General features: G+C 30.2%; 4 protein-coding genes across 5 annotated transcripts in view; 1 reads left to right on the forward strand and 3 right to left on the reverse strand.

Moving 5' to 3' along the window:
- Positions 1–5,191, reverse strand: part of LOC116772301 (tyrosine-protein kinase Src64B) — a 47,768-nt gene extending 42,577 nt beyond the window's left edge. Inside the window, exons 1-2 of one of the 2 annotated variants that reach the window (XM_061522242.1) lie at positions 5,068–5,191; positions 4,945–4,985 (exon numbers count right to left, since the gene is read on the reverse strand). The gene's annotated coding sequence lies outside the window, so the exon portion shown is untranslated. Of the gene's footprint in view, positions 1–4,944 lie in introns of both variants that reach the window. The other variant, XM_061522241.1, reaches the window with a different exon arrangement.
- Positions 5,192–5,771: 580 nt separating this feature from the next.
- On the reverse strand, positions 5,772–13,635 carry LOC116772471 (tonsoku-like protein). Its single transcript, XM_032664673.2, has 13 exons — positions 13,196–13,635; positions 12,854–13,019; positions 12,507–12,783; positions 12,119–12,272; positions 11,537–11,741; positions 11,134–11,323; positions 10,531–10,741; positions 10,166–10,272; positions 9,763–9,949; positions 8,050–9,343; positions 7,762–7,937; positions 6,628–7,333; positions 5,772–6,547 (listed from the first exon to the last, which is right to left on the reverse strand). Exons 1-13 carry the CDS (start codon positions 13,461–13,463, stop codon positions 6,187–6,189), a joined length of 4,302 nt encoding a protein of 1,433 aa, XP_032520564.2. The 5' UTR covers positions 13,464–13,635; the 3' UTR covers positions 5,772–6,186.
- A 647-nt stretch (positions 13,636–14,282) lies between these two features.
- On the forward strand, positions 14,283–17,805 carry LOC116772543 (U3 small nucleolar RNA-associated protein 6 homolog). The gene is made up of 8 exons (XM_032664765.2): positions 14,283–14,516; positions 14,598–14,910; positions 15,989–16,180; positions 16,311–16,511; positions 16,574–16,675; positions 16,764–16,970; positions 17,130–17,315; positions 17,383–17,805. Exons 1-8 carry the CDS (start codon positions 14,425–14,427, stop codon positions 17,791–17,793), a joined length of 1,704 nt encoding a protein of 567 aa, XP_032520656.2. The 5' UTR covers positions 14,283–14,424; the 3' UTR covers positions 17,794–17,805.
- Positions 17,806–17,845: 40 nt separating this feature from the next.
- On the reverse strand, positions 17,846–19,001 carry LOC116772544 (mitochondrial carrier homolog 2-like). Its single transcript, XM_032664766.2, has one exon. It carries the CDS (start codon positions 18,938–18,940, stop codon positions 18,110–18,112), a length of 831 nt encoding a protein of 276 aa, XP_032520657.2. The 5' UTR covers positions 18,941–19,001; the 3' UTR covers positions 17,846–18,109.
- Positions 19,002–19,224: the final 223 nt, after the last annotated feature.

Consider the following 19,224-nt stretch of genomic DNA (forward strand, 5'->3'; position numbering starts at 1 on the left):
AAATATAACGAATAATTATAATAATTAATTAATACTCACTTTATAATATTTTACTTTAAAAAACTTGCTATGATTTGCCGCCATTTGTGATCTAAAATATGTTCGAAATCCATTTTTTTAAACTACTTAACAGATAAATTTAATTAAATGAAACTAGTATTATTCGGATTTATTTATTAATTTTGCTGCAAAGTAACCGAAACGTCGGGATTATGTAGTTTTTAAATAATAAAATCCGCGTAGTAAATGCGAATAATACTAGTTTCATTTAAATGAATACTCGCGAAAATCTTAGATCTCATTAAATAAATTTAATAATTATTTTTAATGAGATCTAAGATTTTCGCGAGTTTTATTTATTTTTTCGTTGTCGTTACTTAAGTGTTAAAATGTACAACAAGTATCGATTAATCTTCATAATTTCTTTTTAATACAAAATCGATATTTAACTGTCAATGTCACTGAATTTGCATTTATGAAGGAGAGTGTCATTTTCATCACTCTGTATGTAAATTCGGCGTGATGTGTAATTCGGTTAAACTAGTGCAGTTATAATAGTTATGCCAATTAACTTGAATTTCTAACGGCGAAATTTGAATAATGGGTGCGTAAAAATAGACTACGTCAAAACTTTCTGGTGATTAAATTTAAAAATATATAATACACGTTAACACTTTTAGGCGTTCTAAATAAAAACAGTATCTTACATACATATAATACAGCGGGCCAGATATTTAAACTATATATATATTTCAATTAGCTGTGAGATGACAGATTAAGGAATAATATTTCTAAGGATTAAAATAAAAATAAATGTTTTTTTCTTTCCTAAAACTAAATATATCAATAATGACATGTAAAACATAGATACTATTAGTATTGAGGCTATTTAAACCCCCGATACAAAGTAATTACAAATTAATATTAGTGACGCCATTTCAAAATAAAAATATCATAACAAAGAAAAGATCTGAACAAAGGAATTTTTCTAACAGTATTTAATTCACTATTGAAGATTAAAAAAATATATTTAATATAAAAGTTATTTATGATACCGTTGAATTGCACTTTTGTAGACTTAACAATCCCACTAACTTTACGCGTGCAATATAAAGTTGGAGGCGTATCACAACAATATTTTATATCTAATTGAGTTCCACTGTATTTGTAACAGAAAAGTCATTAGGGCTTAATAAAAATATAAATTGGTAACATATATATCAAATACATGTTTTTTTATTCGCGTTTATGTATGAGAGTCTGTTTTATTTGTTAACGTAGAATTAAAAACTTAGAAGTCGTATCTTATACCTTAGAATAACAATTTTACATTTACTACTATTCAGCAGTTAAGACTATCGTACAGATTCGACACAAAGGGTAATACAAATTTGATTAAATTGATGTACTCAAAAGAAGCGAGTCAAATATATCGCAATATCCAACACAGAGGACACTATCACGTCTGACTCATAGTTGTAACTCAAATATGAAAACCAAAATATACTAATAGATTTATTATAAGAAAAATATTGTATGAGGAAATGATGTAAAAAAAGCCTTTAACAATAACATTGCATTATGCGAATTATTGATAAACTTGCAATGGAAAATATTTAGGACTGCAGTGCAATAATTGTAATCAAACTACTTTTTTTCTAACACACGCGATGCTCATAACGCCGTGTTAAAATACATTAAATGTGATTTGCATATGTGAATTAATATCTGGCTCAGACATCGATGATCATCAATAAAGGAACAAAAAAAAATAAATACATATATCACATCTCAAATGAATTAACTAAATAGAACGCTAGTGACGTAAACATTATATTGTAGATAGAGCTGTGTAAAAATAAATATAAAAAAAAATAAAAACTGGTGATAAGATAAGAATTACACCCAGAGAGGACGCGTCTAGCGTCCACCCACGCCAAGCGTGGGATTACAAGTCGTACGGCTTATTATAATTGTAGAATAACTCATCTAAATACACTGAATCATCCTTGCGTTTTATGCCCACGAAAAGAAACTTAAACACACAGAAATAGAACGACGCCTAACTCTCGTTAATATACGGACGTTAAAGCAAAAGTTTTAACTCCGTCCCTTTTAATAATAGCAGTTTTTGCATGGCGTGTGATGTGGTTTAATTTTGTCATTCGTTTCTCCCGTTCCACTTTTAGGAAGGTAACGATTTTCGTTTAGGGATTGCGCCTGTGATTGGATACCGGTATATGCATAATAGATGACTCCTAGAATAAAACCATTCAGTTTTCCGGTCGTTGCTTTGTTATATTTTAGGATTTTTAACGAATGAATGGAAACTCGAAGAGCTATATCGTGCTGACTGTCACAGTTACTTAACCCGTTTACCCAATTTAGAAACGAAACATTTAAAGTTATTAATACGCTTAAACTCTAATAAATAGAGGTTTTTGTCATACTAATGAAAATAAATTTGATGAAAAAAAAAATACTTTGATGACTTTTTACTGGACATTCCTTGAAGAGTGATATTGAATACAAATTTTAATATTCACAGATAAAAATCATGAAAACAGATCATTGTGATCGTAAAAATAGGGTACATTTTTACTATCACAAATTAGGGTATAAAACACTTTTAAATTATTACCATAAAAGTTAACTAAAATCTGCGTATTTAATAAAGAAACCGCAGCTATAATTAGGAATTTTACACTCATTGCTAATAAAGATACAGTTAGGTTTAATGCCAATTTTAAACAAATTAAAACTGAGTTCGCTGAATCATTTCGCTTTAATTAGAAACAGAATCATGATGAAGTCGATTCGGACACCTCTAGATGTAACGGAACGCGTTCAGTTCCATGAATGCATCGTTTAAAATCCGTTGCGTGAATCAATGGTTCCTGACAATCCATTGTTAGAAGATCCCTTGTTTACACTGAATTTATATCCAGCCATTACGGTCCAAGAGACAAAGTTTAAATGGTCGTTCTATCCATTGACACCTTCCGCGATCAGTTCAAAGTAATTGAATATAAATACACAGTCAGTCATTTAATTATTATTTTTTTTATGGCAAGCTTTAACAATAATTTCATTATAAAATCAGTGATTACCGAGAACATGTTTGCGAAAAAAGATAATCCTATCGCAAACTAAACTTCTTAAATGATTAGAAAGTAATTAAGATACGTAATTAATTGATTGTTGGATTATTTATGTTCTAAACTGGCCAAAAATATTTGTCTAATATAAAAAGAAAACTGTGGTTATATACGAAATATATTAATAAAAATTATCAACAATCAAATGTACAAAGTGAAAATGCTTTGAAATGTGAATAAATATGTACGGAAAGATATTCTTTCTTGCCCCACTTTTGCCGGTTCGTCGGCCATTTTCGCGTTTATTTCCAGAACGGATTGCTACCGCGATATCACAGGTGAAGTTTGCCTGAAGCAGTCGTTTCCTATTTGAGGTTTATACTTTAGGAACATATTTCTCTCCATTTTTGAAATACGAATTAAATTTAAAGCGATCTGTTTATTTCTTATATCGACTATTTAACGTTTAATGTTCTTTCGTAGGTATAAAGTATTTTAAAAATAAGTTTACTTAGCTTCATTTTTTTTAACGAAATTAATTTAAAACAAAATGTTTTTCCATTGTAGGTGTGTTAAAACAAAATCTTAATTTTGTATTTGGCATAGAACTCTCAAGAATTATAAATATTACTTATACAAAATTATTTATAAATAACTTCAATAAACACACAATTTTTTTTTGAAGTTGAGTATAGGTAAATAGTATGTTTAAAATCCAACATTATCGGATTCCGACAATCGAATTTATCTATTTGTTATGCAGATCAGGAAGAGGAGCGTCTTGCAGCAAAAATTCGTAATAACTAATTCAAGTCCAAGCGAATTCATTAAGTAGGGAAGGTCGCAGTATGGCGCCTGATGTGGCGCCGGTTGGTCAATGACTAGAAACTGAATGCCAAAGATATAAAGAAATTTATCATTTTATATTACTTAAAGAGAAAAATCACTTTCATTTGTCTGTATAAATTTTTTATGTACAAAAATTATTTATTCAAATAAAAATAACAATGCCAATAATTTTGGTATTCTAGTTCGAAGTGCTCGGTATACAATTTTTTTCTTTTATTTGGTATATTACAATACAATTTTTTTCCTTTCTTTTATATAATGATGTCTGCATAGTCAACTATATAATCATTTTTAAATAAGTTTTGATTAGAATTTGAAAGAAAATGATTTTTTGTTTATCATTGGAAAGAAAATTTACTTAATTACTGTATTAAGCTTACAACTTGAGTCATTACCAGCTGAGTAGCAAAATTAATAATAAATAAAGAAAGGACTATAATTTAAGTATTTAATAAAAATAAAAAAAAGTCCTAGATTAGGTGTCAAAGATTATTTTAAAATTAATAAAATTCATGAAGTTTTGTTGAAGTTTTTTGTAAAAGAGTGTGTCAAATAAACTCATTATCTAGAAAACAATCTATCACTTCTGTTATAATTTTTATATCCAGAGTAAATTTTATTAAATAATATTGTTCTATTAATATTAAATAATATTTGAAAAAAGTCTAAAAGCTTCTTGAAGGATTAAAATTGAAACTATCAATCCTGCGGAGTGCTGCATTTAGAATTATTACAAGAAAAACGTACATTAAGAAAGATAGAATACATAAGTCTTTTTAAAAATAAATAGTTCACGAGTTCCATAAAAATAATATACTATATTATTATACAGTTTCGTCATTTCATAATTCAAAGAATTAAATAACAAAATTCTTAGTTTACTGAAATTGCAAAGCATGTTAATATAATTGCATAATATATATATTCAAAATTTATCCAACACTTAAGATATAAAATAAAATAATAATGCTAAATACGTAATAAAAACAAAACTTACAGCCACTGTTGAAGTCGTCGTCATGCCAGATATTGAAACACCTTTAGAAATATTAAATTAGCACTAAACACAACTCATATTTTACAAGATACCGTATATTTATATTATTTATTTATTACAAACCTAAATGATAGAGTTACCATTCAGTTTTCAATTGAAAAATGAAGTACACAATAGCGTCCTATTACAGCACACCCTCCTGCACAATTTTCAAACAAAATTAACATCTAACAAATAGCAACACAATGTTACTAGCGTCATCTGTGTTTTGATCTTGTTTGAATGTGTCAAAATCTCAATCGCTATTTGACGTATACATAATATTCTTTAATATTATCTTGGCTTTATAGTTTTTATTTTAATTTAAACTACATTTTTTAAAACTTAGCCAAGTAAATTTTTAATTTCTTACTTTTTACATTAAAAAAATTTATATTATTCCCCACAACTTCCATGAAAATTGAAAAATCATAAATAAAATGTTTGTTAACTCACTATCCAAAAATAACCGTGTAGTATAAAAAAAATACAACTCTCTCTATTAATAAAATGACCTTAATGAAGACCCGTCGGCTTAGGATATATCTATAAGTGTTGCCACCAGAGAATAATATGGATTGACCACTGAAAATGTAAAAATATTGGTAGCCTTAGCTTTCTGTACATAGCGTTCTATTTCTTTACTATTTTAAAGAATATCATATGTTATTCATTCTTGACTTCAATGTCATCTTTCTACCATCACATTTTTTTTGTACGAGGAGTGATAGGCTTAATTTTTTTTTAATTCTAAAACTAAATTTACAAGCAGGGGGAATGAAAAATAATTATACTCACATCTTACAACTTTATTATTTACAAATATTATTATCAAAATTCAATCACTTAAATAGGTTAAGTAAGATATCATATGTAAACACTGAAAAATATTTATTACAAAACATTTGTTGTTAATTCTGTATTTAAAGCTTGATCTGGAATAACAAGTGTAAATGTTAAAACTAATCGACAGGCGGTTAAAGTTAAGAAAAACTAGATATTTACATATCAATATTACAATATAAAAATATTTCATGAACACTGGTCATCATAGACAATATTACAACACAAACAAACCATAGACATTCACTGTGAAAAGTAATCTGTGTATTATTTTAACACAACCAAATATTTTGTTAATCGTCTTCTCAGTATTTGTCTATTGTCTAGTTTATTAATCTATAATATCAAAAACTGATTTTATTAATCAATATTATTACATGTGGCCGTGAACTTTATTAGGCCACAACTGCCATGTTCAATCATTCCTCTGCCTTTGAAACAACTCAGCCATATTTTGGAAAACAATTTTAAACTTTCCTTTTCTTCGTCAGCTTTACATACAGGGGTAAGGTTTATAATGGGAATACATCTTCCAAAGTCGATCGCTGGCAACCAAACCTGTAAATCCAAGTCAGGAGAATATTTAAATATATCCTGGCAACCCTCAAGATTAATTTGTGGCACCGCTGGTTGCCGTTGTAATAATTTCTTCAATGTCACAAAAGTTATTTGATTATTCTTCAATGTTAGTGTTTGCAAATTTCTTGCACGGCCTAGGCATCTAAAAACATAAGGAATATGTTATTTTGACAGAATAACATTAGAGTATGTTAGTTAAAATTTTAAATATAATATATTTACCTGAAAATTAGTTTGAACTGTTCATCAGTTAAGTTACAGTCGGATAGGCTGAATCTTCGTATCTTCAAATCCTTGGCATTGCCCATAAAATGTGCTATACACCCAACTACGCTACCCTCGCAGCCAATGTTATCCAACTCCAGATCGGACAATACATTAAAATTAAGAAGTGACATTAAACAATTCACTAATCTCTGCTTGATCCAATTATTACTAATATGTAATGTTTCTAACATGTCGAAATTCATATCTGATTTTGTGACTTCATTACCAATATTATATGTTATACCACAGTCATTCAATTTCAAAATTCTTAATTTAACATGTCTACTCAGATTTACTATTGCTTTAAAACCTTCATCCGATATAGGATTATCAGATAAGTCTATGTTTTCCAACGATTGGCAGGTATTCCTGGCTTTTTCGAAGGCATTTGCTAAAAATTTTACACCTTCGCCAGTTATTTTATTTTTACTCAGATCCAAGACCGTCAAATGCTTTAATGTACATATACAATCAGCTAAGTACTTCATGCCCTCATCTTCTATATTATTATCTGATATCATAATAGCTGTTAAATGTGTCTGATGTGTTAGCGCTCTGAAGAGTGGTCGTATTTGTGTTGATGGAAGGGTTGAAGGTCCTAGGGCTAATCTTCTTGTTGTATGGCTTCTTCCTACAACTTGCTGAATTTCTTCGGATGGACCTACAATAGAAATGTATATTTTTATCACTGATAATTATAGATCAAAAATATCTATATATATGTAAAGATTTGTTTTTGGGATCCTTAGTTTATATAATTGGACAGCGCTAGTAGTTTATTCCTCATACTGAGAAAATTTTGTACAAAAGGGATTGTTGATGCTCAGTGATCAAATTTTATCCGACCCAGCTTTGTGTTTTATGTAAAAAATATACACATACAAATTTATGAATTCATTATTTTAGCCATAATAGAAAAAAAAATATATATATATATTTTTGAAATAGCATCAGAATATAAGATACTTTTGAAATATTGTTTGGGCAATTTTGTATAATCATTTGGACAATTCCATATACAGAAAGTTACTTGACCGAATGTTTTGTAGGAAAAATAGTTACTAATTATAATAAAATTTTAACACATACTTATATCCAGAGCGTCACAGCACTCCAAGTATCTTTCTTCCGCCGGCGAGGCTTTGAATGTTGTCATACATGTTTGCAATTCCGGGGTTGATAGGACAAGGCTTAGAGGGTCATCTTCAGACAATATGGCGCCGTCTGACGTCATCAGATTGAATATGGGACGAATTCCTGTCAGTCTGAAAACAAATATGAAAAACCTTAGGAAATACCAAGAAATCTTTAAATGAATATATGTTAAATATTCAACACTATTACAGGATAATATGTTATTTTTATTAATCTACTCACTTGTAATATCTGGATTTAACTTCTTCCACCAGCCAGCTGATTGTCAAATTATTAATTTTATCCAATTTCAATGATATTAATAAAGTTTTATCTTCAATTTTAACTTTCACAGCGGCTGGTGGTAGAATCTGTGTTTGCATGGCCTTTCCATTCTTCGATTGCATGATACTTATCGGTTGTATCACATTCATTGGCAGGATTACATTTGGGTTCATATTTTGGACAATTTTAGGATTTTCCCTACAATTCGTGTAATTAACGTTCTCATTGTGTGTTTTTCTGGAGAATATTGTCGTTTCGTGTTTATTTGTTTCATTGTCACTGCTGCTATTGCTAGATAGATCGGTGGACTTCTTTCTCTGGAAACCAGCTCTCAATAAAGTGCTTTGTCTTTTCCACCTTCTTCTCATACCATCTCTGCTGTCTTTCGATCTAGTTTCGTTGAGCTCCCTTGATATATTTCTCAACGGTTCGTTCTTATCACTCACGTTAGCTAGGCACGGGTGTGAATCAGAACTGTTATCACTTATTTCAATGTCACTAACACGTGTTTTCTTTTTGGGACTGTCCTTTGGTAGTGTTTCGATGTCATTTAAGAGGTCAATGCTAGTTTTTATGTCGTTATATGATCTCTTAGGCAAGGTCGTCATTGGATCACTGAGCTTGCGTTTCTTAGTCCTATTAACTCCCAAGTCGTCTTCCAACCAGTCGTCGTCGACCTCGCTCGGTCGTAATAGCGCCGGTTTTGGTTTGGACGGTCTTAAGTCGACATCTGGCAGATCGAAGCTTCTATTTCTTAACGCGGATATAGCGTTTTTATATTCCTTTACCCCCGACCGTTTAGTCTTTTTCCTTTCTTTGTCTTTATGTGTATCGTCGTCGGATGTATTAGAGTCGGATGGAAAAGCTGTTTGGTTTCTTGTATTCGAATAGTCATCGTCGTCAGTTAAATCGTCAATGATATTACGTCTTTTGAGTGCAGGAGAATCTAATTGTTTGGTGCTATAAGACATTTTCGATGTGCTCGGCGGAGATTCTATTTGAATAGATTTAACAGGAGTCCTGGGTTGATCCGACATTGTTTTGCCCAACAAATTGTGTATTTTATTGCATATATTAGTGTACAAAATTTCTTCGTCCTTCGTCAGGATGGTTGTAGTTCGCCATTTCTGCAGCGCATGCATTGGCGTCTCTCCAAAATCTGTTTTAAGGGAGGGTAGTGCACCGTTCTCAAGCAATAACTGTACCACATCGAGATGGCCATTGCAGGCCGCGTCGTAGATAGGAGTTATACCTGTACGGATGAAAATCAAAATAAAAAAAAAAACTGTATTAATATTCTTCTTTTAGTAGGCATATCTTCATACAGAAATATATATTTTCGGACCAGAAAGTCTAAATATTATAAAAACCAACCAAATCCCGTCAATGATATTGGATATTACGCAGTATATTTGTATTAATATTATAACTAAAAATATCGCTACCATAAATTTACTGTACACACACATATGTACATACAATGGAATGGGTAAGCAGTAAATACTGATGGATCTGATGTAAGTACTGATGGATCTTGCAACATATGGCTAGTTTGAATTTGTGTAACAAAATCCTGTATAATGTCAATTATCACAATCACATGATATTGCCTTAACACGCTGTATAATGCCACATGACACTATGACAGCCTGAATACAGCCAGTCACTCACCGTCACACTGGCTGCCGCCCCTGTCGTTGACGGATGCGCCATTGTTTATAAGTATTTTAGCTATGTCATAATGTCCGTGTATAGCGGCCTCGTGGAGCGGCAGCCAGCCCGCGTGGTCGCGAGCATTCACAGGGTGACCTTGAGCCAGTAGACGCTCAGCTAGTGCTTTGTTACCAGATATACACGCCTGAAAAACATTGAATTTAAATATTATGATCGATTACTTATTCAGTAAGTTATTTAGTTATTATCAATTATCTCCGGAAGAGCATTAGTTAGGTAACATTCCCCATTTTATAGTTATGTCAGTATTGTGTTGAAATATTGCTAAAGTAAATTTTTATATGATGTCTTCAATAGTTATATTTAAGAATCATATATTTTACTATATAGTAATACTTACAACATGTAACTGGGTTTCGCCCTTGGCATTTTTCTTTATAGCGAAACCTTTGCCACGCCTGCGAGGCTTATTCGTTTCAGCGATCTCTTCATCTGTGTCTGATAAATCTGGAAGAGAGGAATTAAAATTATTATAAATTATGTAACTCTTTTTGAAGAGAATTTTATAACAATGTTTGTGTTAATTAGGAAGTATTTAATTATGAACATTACAGATTAAATAATCATTTCCATTTTAAGAGTAATTCATATTTAAAAAATAATAAAAAATATAAGACACGAATTTTTAAAAGGAAACTTTATAGTAATAAATATTAAAAACTTGTGTTGTACTAATTTCAAAATATTTACGAAAAGGCTACAAACCTGTAAGATCTGCTAGGCATACATCATCACCTATTTGGGGTTCATCACCGGTGCTCTGATCATCATCTGAGAGTTCATCACAATCATCACCCAATGCAAGTAAATCTGATCTTGTTTCTTCCATCTTATCAAGTTCAAAATAATACTCTTGATACTTCAAGAGGTTCTTCAAAATTCGGATCTCATATTTCTTATTGTTTAATTGTTTTGCCTGCAAAAAATTTAAGTCTTTTTAAATAAAAGAAAAAAGTCCCGTTTCGAACTTTGCTCGGTTTGAGATAACTAATTTGTTTAAATAAAACTTAATACATTAGGAATTACTGTAGGTTTTTTTGTTTTAAAACTACACATCAGGGATGTTTCGGTTACTTTGTGACTGTGATCACGGACGGACGGAAAATCTAAATATATATATTAATTTTATTTAAATGAATACTCACGAAAGTTTATATCTTATTAACTAATTTTGTATCAAATTATATATGGTTTCATGAAAAGATCTAAGAATAATAATTAAAATTCCTACATGATAAATATACCATTACATACAATGCTTTAATAATTTGTTAAGTGCGTTCTAAGCTTATAATAAATTTAACTCACAGCTTCTCTTGCATCAAAACATGTTTTTTCGATATCATCATAAGGTTTCTTAGCACTGAACAATACTTCTGCAGTATTATACAGAGTTGTGTAAGCCTCCTTTGGGACGTCTTTAATTATTTCATATTCTTTATAATAATATTCCAATGCCTCTTGGTACATTCCCATGTCCTTATATGTTTGATATATACTGAAATTCAATTATTGACATTACAAAAATGTATTGCTCAATATAGATTAAGAGAAGGTTTTTTTTTTTAATGACAGTGATTAGTGCTAAAAAATATGTTAAATAATATAAGGTTCACCAACTTTGTGCCTAAATAAATTAAAAGTCAATACATAATAATCACAAATGAGGCTTATTTGTGTAACTTAATAGAAAATATTAATGTTAACTCACCTGACATAAATAGGCACAAGGCTTTTTCCATCATCCCCTGCCTTAACAGCATTATCAAGGCACTTCAGGTAGTAATTGACCGCTGATGAGTAATTACGTACAAAGCAGGCACCATCTCCCATGGTCTCATATAAATTTTTCAATGTCATATAGTCATTAGGATCAGTTGATACCAATTTATCCTCTGTTTCACACATTTTGACAACTGCAATGGCACAAGTTTGTCTTTTAAAATAAATGATTTTTATCTTTATCTTTTATTTAAAACCACTTTTTTCTATATACTTATGGATACATGGTAAAAATAGCAAACAAATTTTTTTTCTATTATTGTCTGTCTGTCTGTTCTGGCTTAATTATTGAAATGGCTTTATCATTTTTTTTCACTTTCACAGGCGGATAGAGGATATAAGAAGTAATCTATGCCACTCTTAATTAATATATATATTTTTTATTATTATAAGTAATGGATAAAAAACTGCTTCCAATGTCACAGCTCATTAGTAACAAAATCAGGTTGTCACAAAAAAGTCATTTTCAATAAGATCAATAATCACCACTTACATACAACAAAATACTTACCAACTTTAAGATTACTCTCAATATTGTTTCTCTCCTCTTCATCAGGAGTTTTCAATTTCCAGGCCTTCATCAGAACCTGTTTAGCGCTCTGATAGTCTGACATCTGACACAAAATATCAGCTTTAGCTGACAGAGTTTCACACTTCTTTAAAATCTAAAATGTAATTGCATATTATATGTTAAATGTAAAAACTTCTCATTCATATTGCTATGAACTGTTTATTTTTACAAATGGTCAATACAAAAACAGTAGGCATAATGTGAATATTATATTGAAAAATGACTGTTTGATTGGCTATAACAAATTCAAGAGTAGTGTGTACTAATGAAGAAAGATAGGTCATAAAAATGTAAATAAAAGAAAGAATAGTTTGCTTCTAAATCATACCTCATTATCAAGTCTACCTGCCACAGTTAAAGCTTTATTCAAACAGTTCAAAGCTTTATGAAAGTCTTTCTTTTTATTTGAATAAAGCAATGATTCCGTTGTATAACATTTATGTAAAACTTCATACAAATCATTTTTAGCAGAAATAGATGTGGCTTTTTGTATAAAATCGATAGCTTTGTCAAGATATCCCAAGTGTTCTTGAACAACACCTATGTTGAGAAGGAGTCGTGCCCTCATATCCATAAGTTCTGCCTCGGATATTTTTCCATTTAGTCTGAAATTTTTAACTATTAATTATATTGAATTTCAGTATATTGTATATTTGTGCAACTTAAAAATCATACTTTTGACACAGCACTAGACTTTTCATAAAGGCCTTCTCTGCTTCAGTTAATAGATTTTTAGTTTCACCATTGTCTGTAGAACTTTGTCCCTTCAAAAGATATATTCTGCCTAATGTAGCCATAGCCCTTTGTTCTTCTACTAAATTATTCAAATCTCTTGCTACAACTGGAAATAAGTATTTTTAACACATGTCAACAAATTTTTGAATTCATATACTATTTGTATACATTTAAAACATATTATTGAACATTTCTATATAATAAATAAAATAAATGATTTATGGTAACATAAATATTATAGATCTATTATACACAACCACAAAACTAACTCATAGATATTACCTAAGTGCCGCTCTTCATACTTAAGAGCTTTGTCGAACTCTCCCATGAGTGTGAACACTTCGCCCATCATCCGGTTACATGTACCCCATTCCAGAGTTCGACCAAGCTCTTTCCATGTCCCGGCTTCATTTTTAAACTCGTCAAGAGCGTCATTATATCGAGCTTGAGAAAAATAAAAGTTTGCTAAATCAGAACAAGCTTTTGCTAAAGCTCGTCTGTCGCCACTGTTTGTCGCCTTCTTCTTTTTACGATTGAGATCTTCTTCCATGATTAATTGCAATTACAACATTACTTTACTTAATTTATAAATTTCTCTCTTAAAATTCTTGAGACGTTTAAAACACTGTTTATTTTATTAAATAGAGTTGCGAGAAATTGATTTAACGCGGTTTTTTGTTCCTAGGACAGGATTTTGACAATTGACATTAATCTAAGGTATAAACTATTTGACATTACATAGTATTTACTATTTAGTATAGGTACTATATCAACCGAATATTGTTCATGACATTAATGCAAACTTATAGCATAATAATACAAAAGAGATTAATCCAATAACCACACAAATATAGTTACATTTATAACTTTCCTTTCGAGAAGAACAAAGTACACATACAGATACATTATTCAGGTTTTGTATTTCTTTTCCTTTTTAAAATAGAATAACTCAAAATAAATTACGCATTCTCCTAACTTTATTTAATAATTAATATCTGTATAGTTTAAGGTTTTTTTCAATGGTAATTTTTATCTCATAAGTAGGTTTTAATGACGAAGATATTTTAAATTGAAATATTAATGTTCGCCATTATTCGCTGTTAAAATCGCTGTTAAAATGTTACACCCAATTTTAAAAGTATTACGTTATATGCCAAAAATCTTATCTGATAATGATTACCTTTCGGTTAAATAATTTCTATTTAAATTTGACCCTATAATCTACTGCACAATTCTCAGCATTGGTTTTCTTGTAAGTCCATAAAGTGTATATGAATCTTTCTATAATGAATACTAAGGTAGATAATTAGGTATGAGTAGGTACTTACATACCTATATTGTACTTTTGATAATATTTTATGACAGATGACATTTAGTAGCTGACATATTCATGTAAACATAACCTTAAATTTTAGTCGTGTTCTCGCGTGTTTGTATTGTATTGGTTTTGTTTAACCGTGTTGTGCAAAGTATTATTAAAGTAAAGCTAGACATTAAAATTCTCTGTAAAAATGGCTGAACAAGTAAATCAACGTATAGAAGGTATGATAAATGAGTTGGAGCAAATGCGTAGAACTAATCTTTACGAGGACGATGAAATAAGGTAAGTTTAAGTGATTAAAACATTAGTTTTTATCGAAAGTTCATGCTCTAATTTAATTTCAAATGATAAATTTAATTTTAGAGAAATTTCCCGTAAACGAAAGGAGTTTGAATATAAAATACAACGAAGAATTAAAGAGAAAAGCGACTTTGTTCAATACATTGCATTTGAATTGGCTCTTCTAGAAGATATTTCTCTTAGAAGGAAACAAGCAAAGTTGGGGGAAAAGAAGAAAGATATTGAATATGCCATTGCTAAGAGACTAAATAAAGTTTTCAAACAATTTATATTTCGTTTTCAAAATGACATAGCTATTTACTTTGAGTACATAAAATTCTGCCAAGCTGTTGGATTTGATTATGCGGTTTCTGCTATTATTGACCAAATGTTGAGAGTATGTATAAGAAGTATATCAAAACTTATTTAATGTTGTATGTTTTGATATTTTTAGTTATGACTTAACATATAAGCGATGTTTGTCTATCAATTGGATTATAGTATTAGATTATTGGCTTAGCAAGGGATACTGGCTATGTTTAACTTAGGGAGCTAAGCTATTCTCATAAAACTCATTGTTTAAGATGCCCTTACCATCTATTAATTTATAGGAATTCGCAAAAATCATTATTAGTAACAATGAAACTAGGTTTATTAGGTAGCAATGCCAAGAAGTATTTACCAGATATCAAGAAGTTTTTAGTTTAGATAGAGGTTTTTCATTCTTAACTCACTTTTGTTAGTAACTCACAATAGGTTTTTTACTAATGAGTAATACTTTGATCTTATATTTAAAAAATCAGTCTGAGGTCTATGAGTCTACTAATTATTTTGCTTTTTGGTATAACTAAAAAAATATTAATCAATGTACAAACAAAAAGATCTTTTTGGATGAAATTTTCACAAATAATCTAAATTGAACAATAAAATGAATTCAATTATAAAAATAAACTGTTTAAAAAAAAAAGTCCAATTAGTTTCTTCCATAATGTGCCATAAAGATATGTTTGTATTATATTCATAGTATTAGAATTAAAAAATTCCATACTTAAGATTAAAATTGTTTTTTTTATGATTTGAAATTTAAAACATTGATATCTAAGACTTTCACGAGTATTCATTTAAATAAAACTAATATTTTCAGATTTACTACGCATTATTTATTATTCTAACCACAATACAATAATGGAGACTTCATCTTCCCTGCCCATGATCATGGTTGCTGCAAAGTAACCGGAGCGTCGGGAGTATGTCATTAGAATAACAAATATGCATTGTCAATCCGAAAATATAATTTTAATTATTTAAAACAACTTAGTAGCCTTATATAATGTTGTCATCATTGTCACATTATCAAATCAAAGACATTAAATACACAATATTAACATTTAATAAGTACTATTTAATAATATTTGCTATAGGAAAAACTGTTATCAATTTAATATGTGATAAGTATAAGATTTGATATTTTTAAGGTACATGGTGATAAGCCCAAAACATGGCAGTTGGCAAGCAAATGGGAAAGCAAGGAACAGAACAATCTAGAAAATGCTAGAAATTTTTTACTTAAAGGCATTCATAGACATCCCAATTCTGATATATTATACTTAGACCTTTTTGATATCGAACTTATGATTGCTTTTAAAACTGAAGATGAAACAGAAAAAGTAAATTATCAATGTATTTATGGTTTCATAATATACAATTTTTCTTTAAAATAAAATTTCAATGTACAAATTTAGATTTCATTAATTTCACTTGAAATTTGGGTTTAATTATTTATTATATATATTGTAGGCAAAAAATTTCAAAAGGGCCGATGTTGTATGGAGAAATGGAATGAAGAACATTCCGGATGTTAATTATTTATTTAAATTATGTGATATATCATTGAAGTATGGCGTTAACGAGGACATATCCAATTCTATAAAGCAAGAAATATGGAACAGAAGATCTGAAAAGCGAGTTTGGTCGTACATTGCTTCTAAAGAATTGGAGGTAATTAATAAAATTTAACTTTAAATAAATGAAAAATATTCTATTACGTATATTTCTCTTAGGGATATCATTGGAAAGATATTGAGGAGTATGTGAGTGAAGAGTTCAGTTATTCAAAAGAATTGAACTATTATATAGCTGTGTATGAGGAAGCTTTAATGCAGGTAAATAACATGAAATATAAAAAATGACTCATTTTGATTAATTTTAACCATAATAAAAGGTTTGTATCCACAATTTTTTTATTTCTAGTTTCCAGATGAAAATCTATCAACTATGTACATTCATGGGTTACTCGGTTTAAAGGATAATTTGTGTACAGATTTACAAAAAATTTGTGCCGTCAAACAAGCATGGTTCTTCAGTCACGAGAATGGGTTGTTGAGTAATGATATGTATGTTTTTGGTATAAAAATGTTAAAGTTAGAAGGCGAGATTACTGAAACTCAATTAAATGAGGTAATGTTACCATTTTTACTTATCATTTTTATTACATCTTTTGACGGTTATATTTCTATATGTAGGTTATTTGTCAATAGTACATAAGAATTTACTACACAAAAAGCATTGACAAGATTATTGAAAAGTTAATTATAATAGTGTTAATATGTTAAACAGGTTCTGGATACAGCATTGGCTAAAAATCCGCTTTATAGATATTTATGGGAAGAGAAAATTTTGTTACACAAAAATGATGAAGATGTAATTCTAAAAACACTAAAAGATGCCACAAAAATTTTAAAAACTGATGATGTTAGATGTCTTTGGAATTTTGTTTTTGATAATATTGAGTCACATATGGTTGTAAGTATAATACCTATATTATATCATGTTTCCTATAAAAATTGCCAAACATTACTTTCTTTTGCAGTTTAAGAATTGTTATTCTAAGCTACAGTCATGTGAAAGTGTTGTATTTATGACTCTCAAACCCACACTCTTAAAGAAGATGTATGAACACAATGGATTAAAGGCGGCACGGCAAGTTTACGAAGAGTGTATAAGAACCCCTCCCACACAAGAAGAAGTACATAGCATAATGATTGACATTGAAATGAATCAAGAAAAACCATCACTCAAGAATGTAAGAAAATGCTATGAAGCCCTAGTTCAACATCATGGCAAGAGTAATATTAAAGTTTGGATGGACTACATAAACTTTGAACAAAAGTATGGAAATGCCCAAGCTGTGCCTTCCATTCATAGGAGGGCTATAGGAATGTTGGATAAAAATTCTGTCGATGATTTTATCAAAGCTCAAACGCTAGCAAAATTAAATTGATCCCAGTAGTAACTGTCTTTTTATTGTTTATAATAGCAAATAATACCACTACTGTCAAACAAAATATATTTATTTAAACACGACACCTGAACGCAATCTAGCAAAACAAATCCACATAATACACCATTTATACTAAATTATTTACAGTAACCATATTATAGTCTACAGGTCATAATCTCTACTTTGGTGATTGTGGAATAACACTTAGCAAGTAAACAATGAAAGGTTAAATGCAATATTATGTTAGGGTTTAGGTAATCATTGCATAGCTGCGATTGGAGCAATGTAGTACCTAAAGATTAGTGATGATCCACGTTTATGTTGCTTGTTTTTGAGCAGGATCTCTCCAGCAAGACTGCCAGGATGGGTACGCTGGCATCAAAGGAGGTCTACCAGCTCGGAGACTACTTCCGGCAACAGCCATACATGTTGACACAACCACTAGAGGATAGGTGATGGTACTAGTTATAAATGTCAGCAGTGGTTGTGTATAAAATCTTAGATCTTTAGTTTTAACCAAATATTTGTTGACATAGTAGGTCAGTATACCAGTGACAGCCACACAGGTTAAATCGCCAACAAGCTTAGGCACAATTCCATGGAAGAATCCGAGAATTCCGTCATCACGATATATGGAAACAATAGCACCCAATAGGGAGCTGTAGTCTTCCTCTTTACCAATAAATGATGCCATCATCCTAACTGACACAACATGGAATGGATATGACACTACTACAGACGCGGTATGCATGATCATATCCCGACGTCCAAGTTTGTAGTGATCTTCTAGTTTAGGTTCCTCGTCTGTTATGATGTTTGGAGGGTCGTTGATTTCAGGCAGGTCGATACCACAGGCAAAAATTACCTTGGAAGTTAGTTGACTAGAAGCTATAAGTCCGAGTACCCTTGCAGATAAACCTCTATAGCATCCGAAAAATCCATCCGATTTTTTGATAAACTTTATGTACTGAAAGACATTAGGTAATATCATGGCAGGCCGGCCGAAAAGAGTCGTTGATCGCCGTGGTGGTAAGGGCTCGTACCCCAGTTGAATAAGTACTTTTGCATATTCCATTGGATGACATACTGTTGTAATCAGTAATTGAGAGGGCAATGCTGCAATTTTTTCTTTTTCAATTTCGTCCATATTATGACAATCGCGACAAAACCCACTTCTGAAATCAAATACTGACAAATAAATTGATCATAAACAAATATAGAACAAAAATGAGTTTCGAACAGTACAGATACAAGAAAACTATATATTGAATCTGATGTAGATAAAAAAAATATCAACCATAAACAATGTAATTACATTATTATTATTATATTTAGTAAAAATTGACAGTACAGAGTTTTAAAAAATACATTTCATATGCTAGACGAGAAATGTCAATTTTCAAGTATAATACTTTTCCCTAGCCAGGTAGA

This window comes from Danaus plexippus, chromosome 12, assembly GCF_018135715.1.
Source record: "Danaus plexippus chromosome 12, MEX_DaPlex, whole genome shotgun sequence".
NCBI lineage: Eukaryota > Metazoa > Arthropoda > Insecta > Lepidoptera > Nymphalidae > Danaus > Danaus plexippus.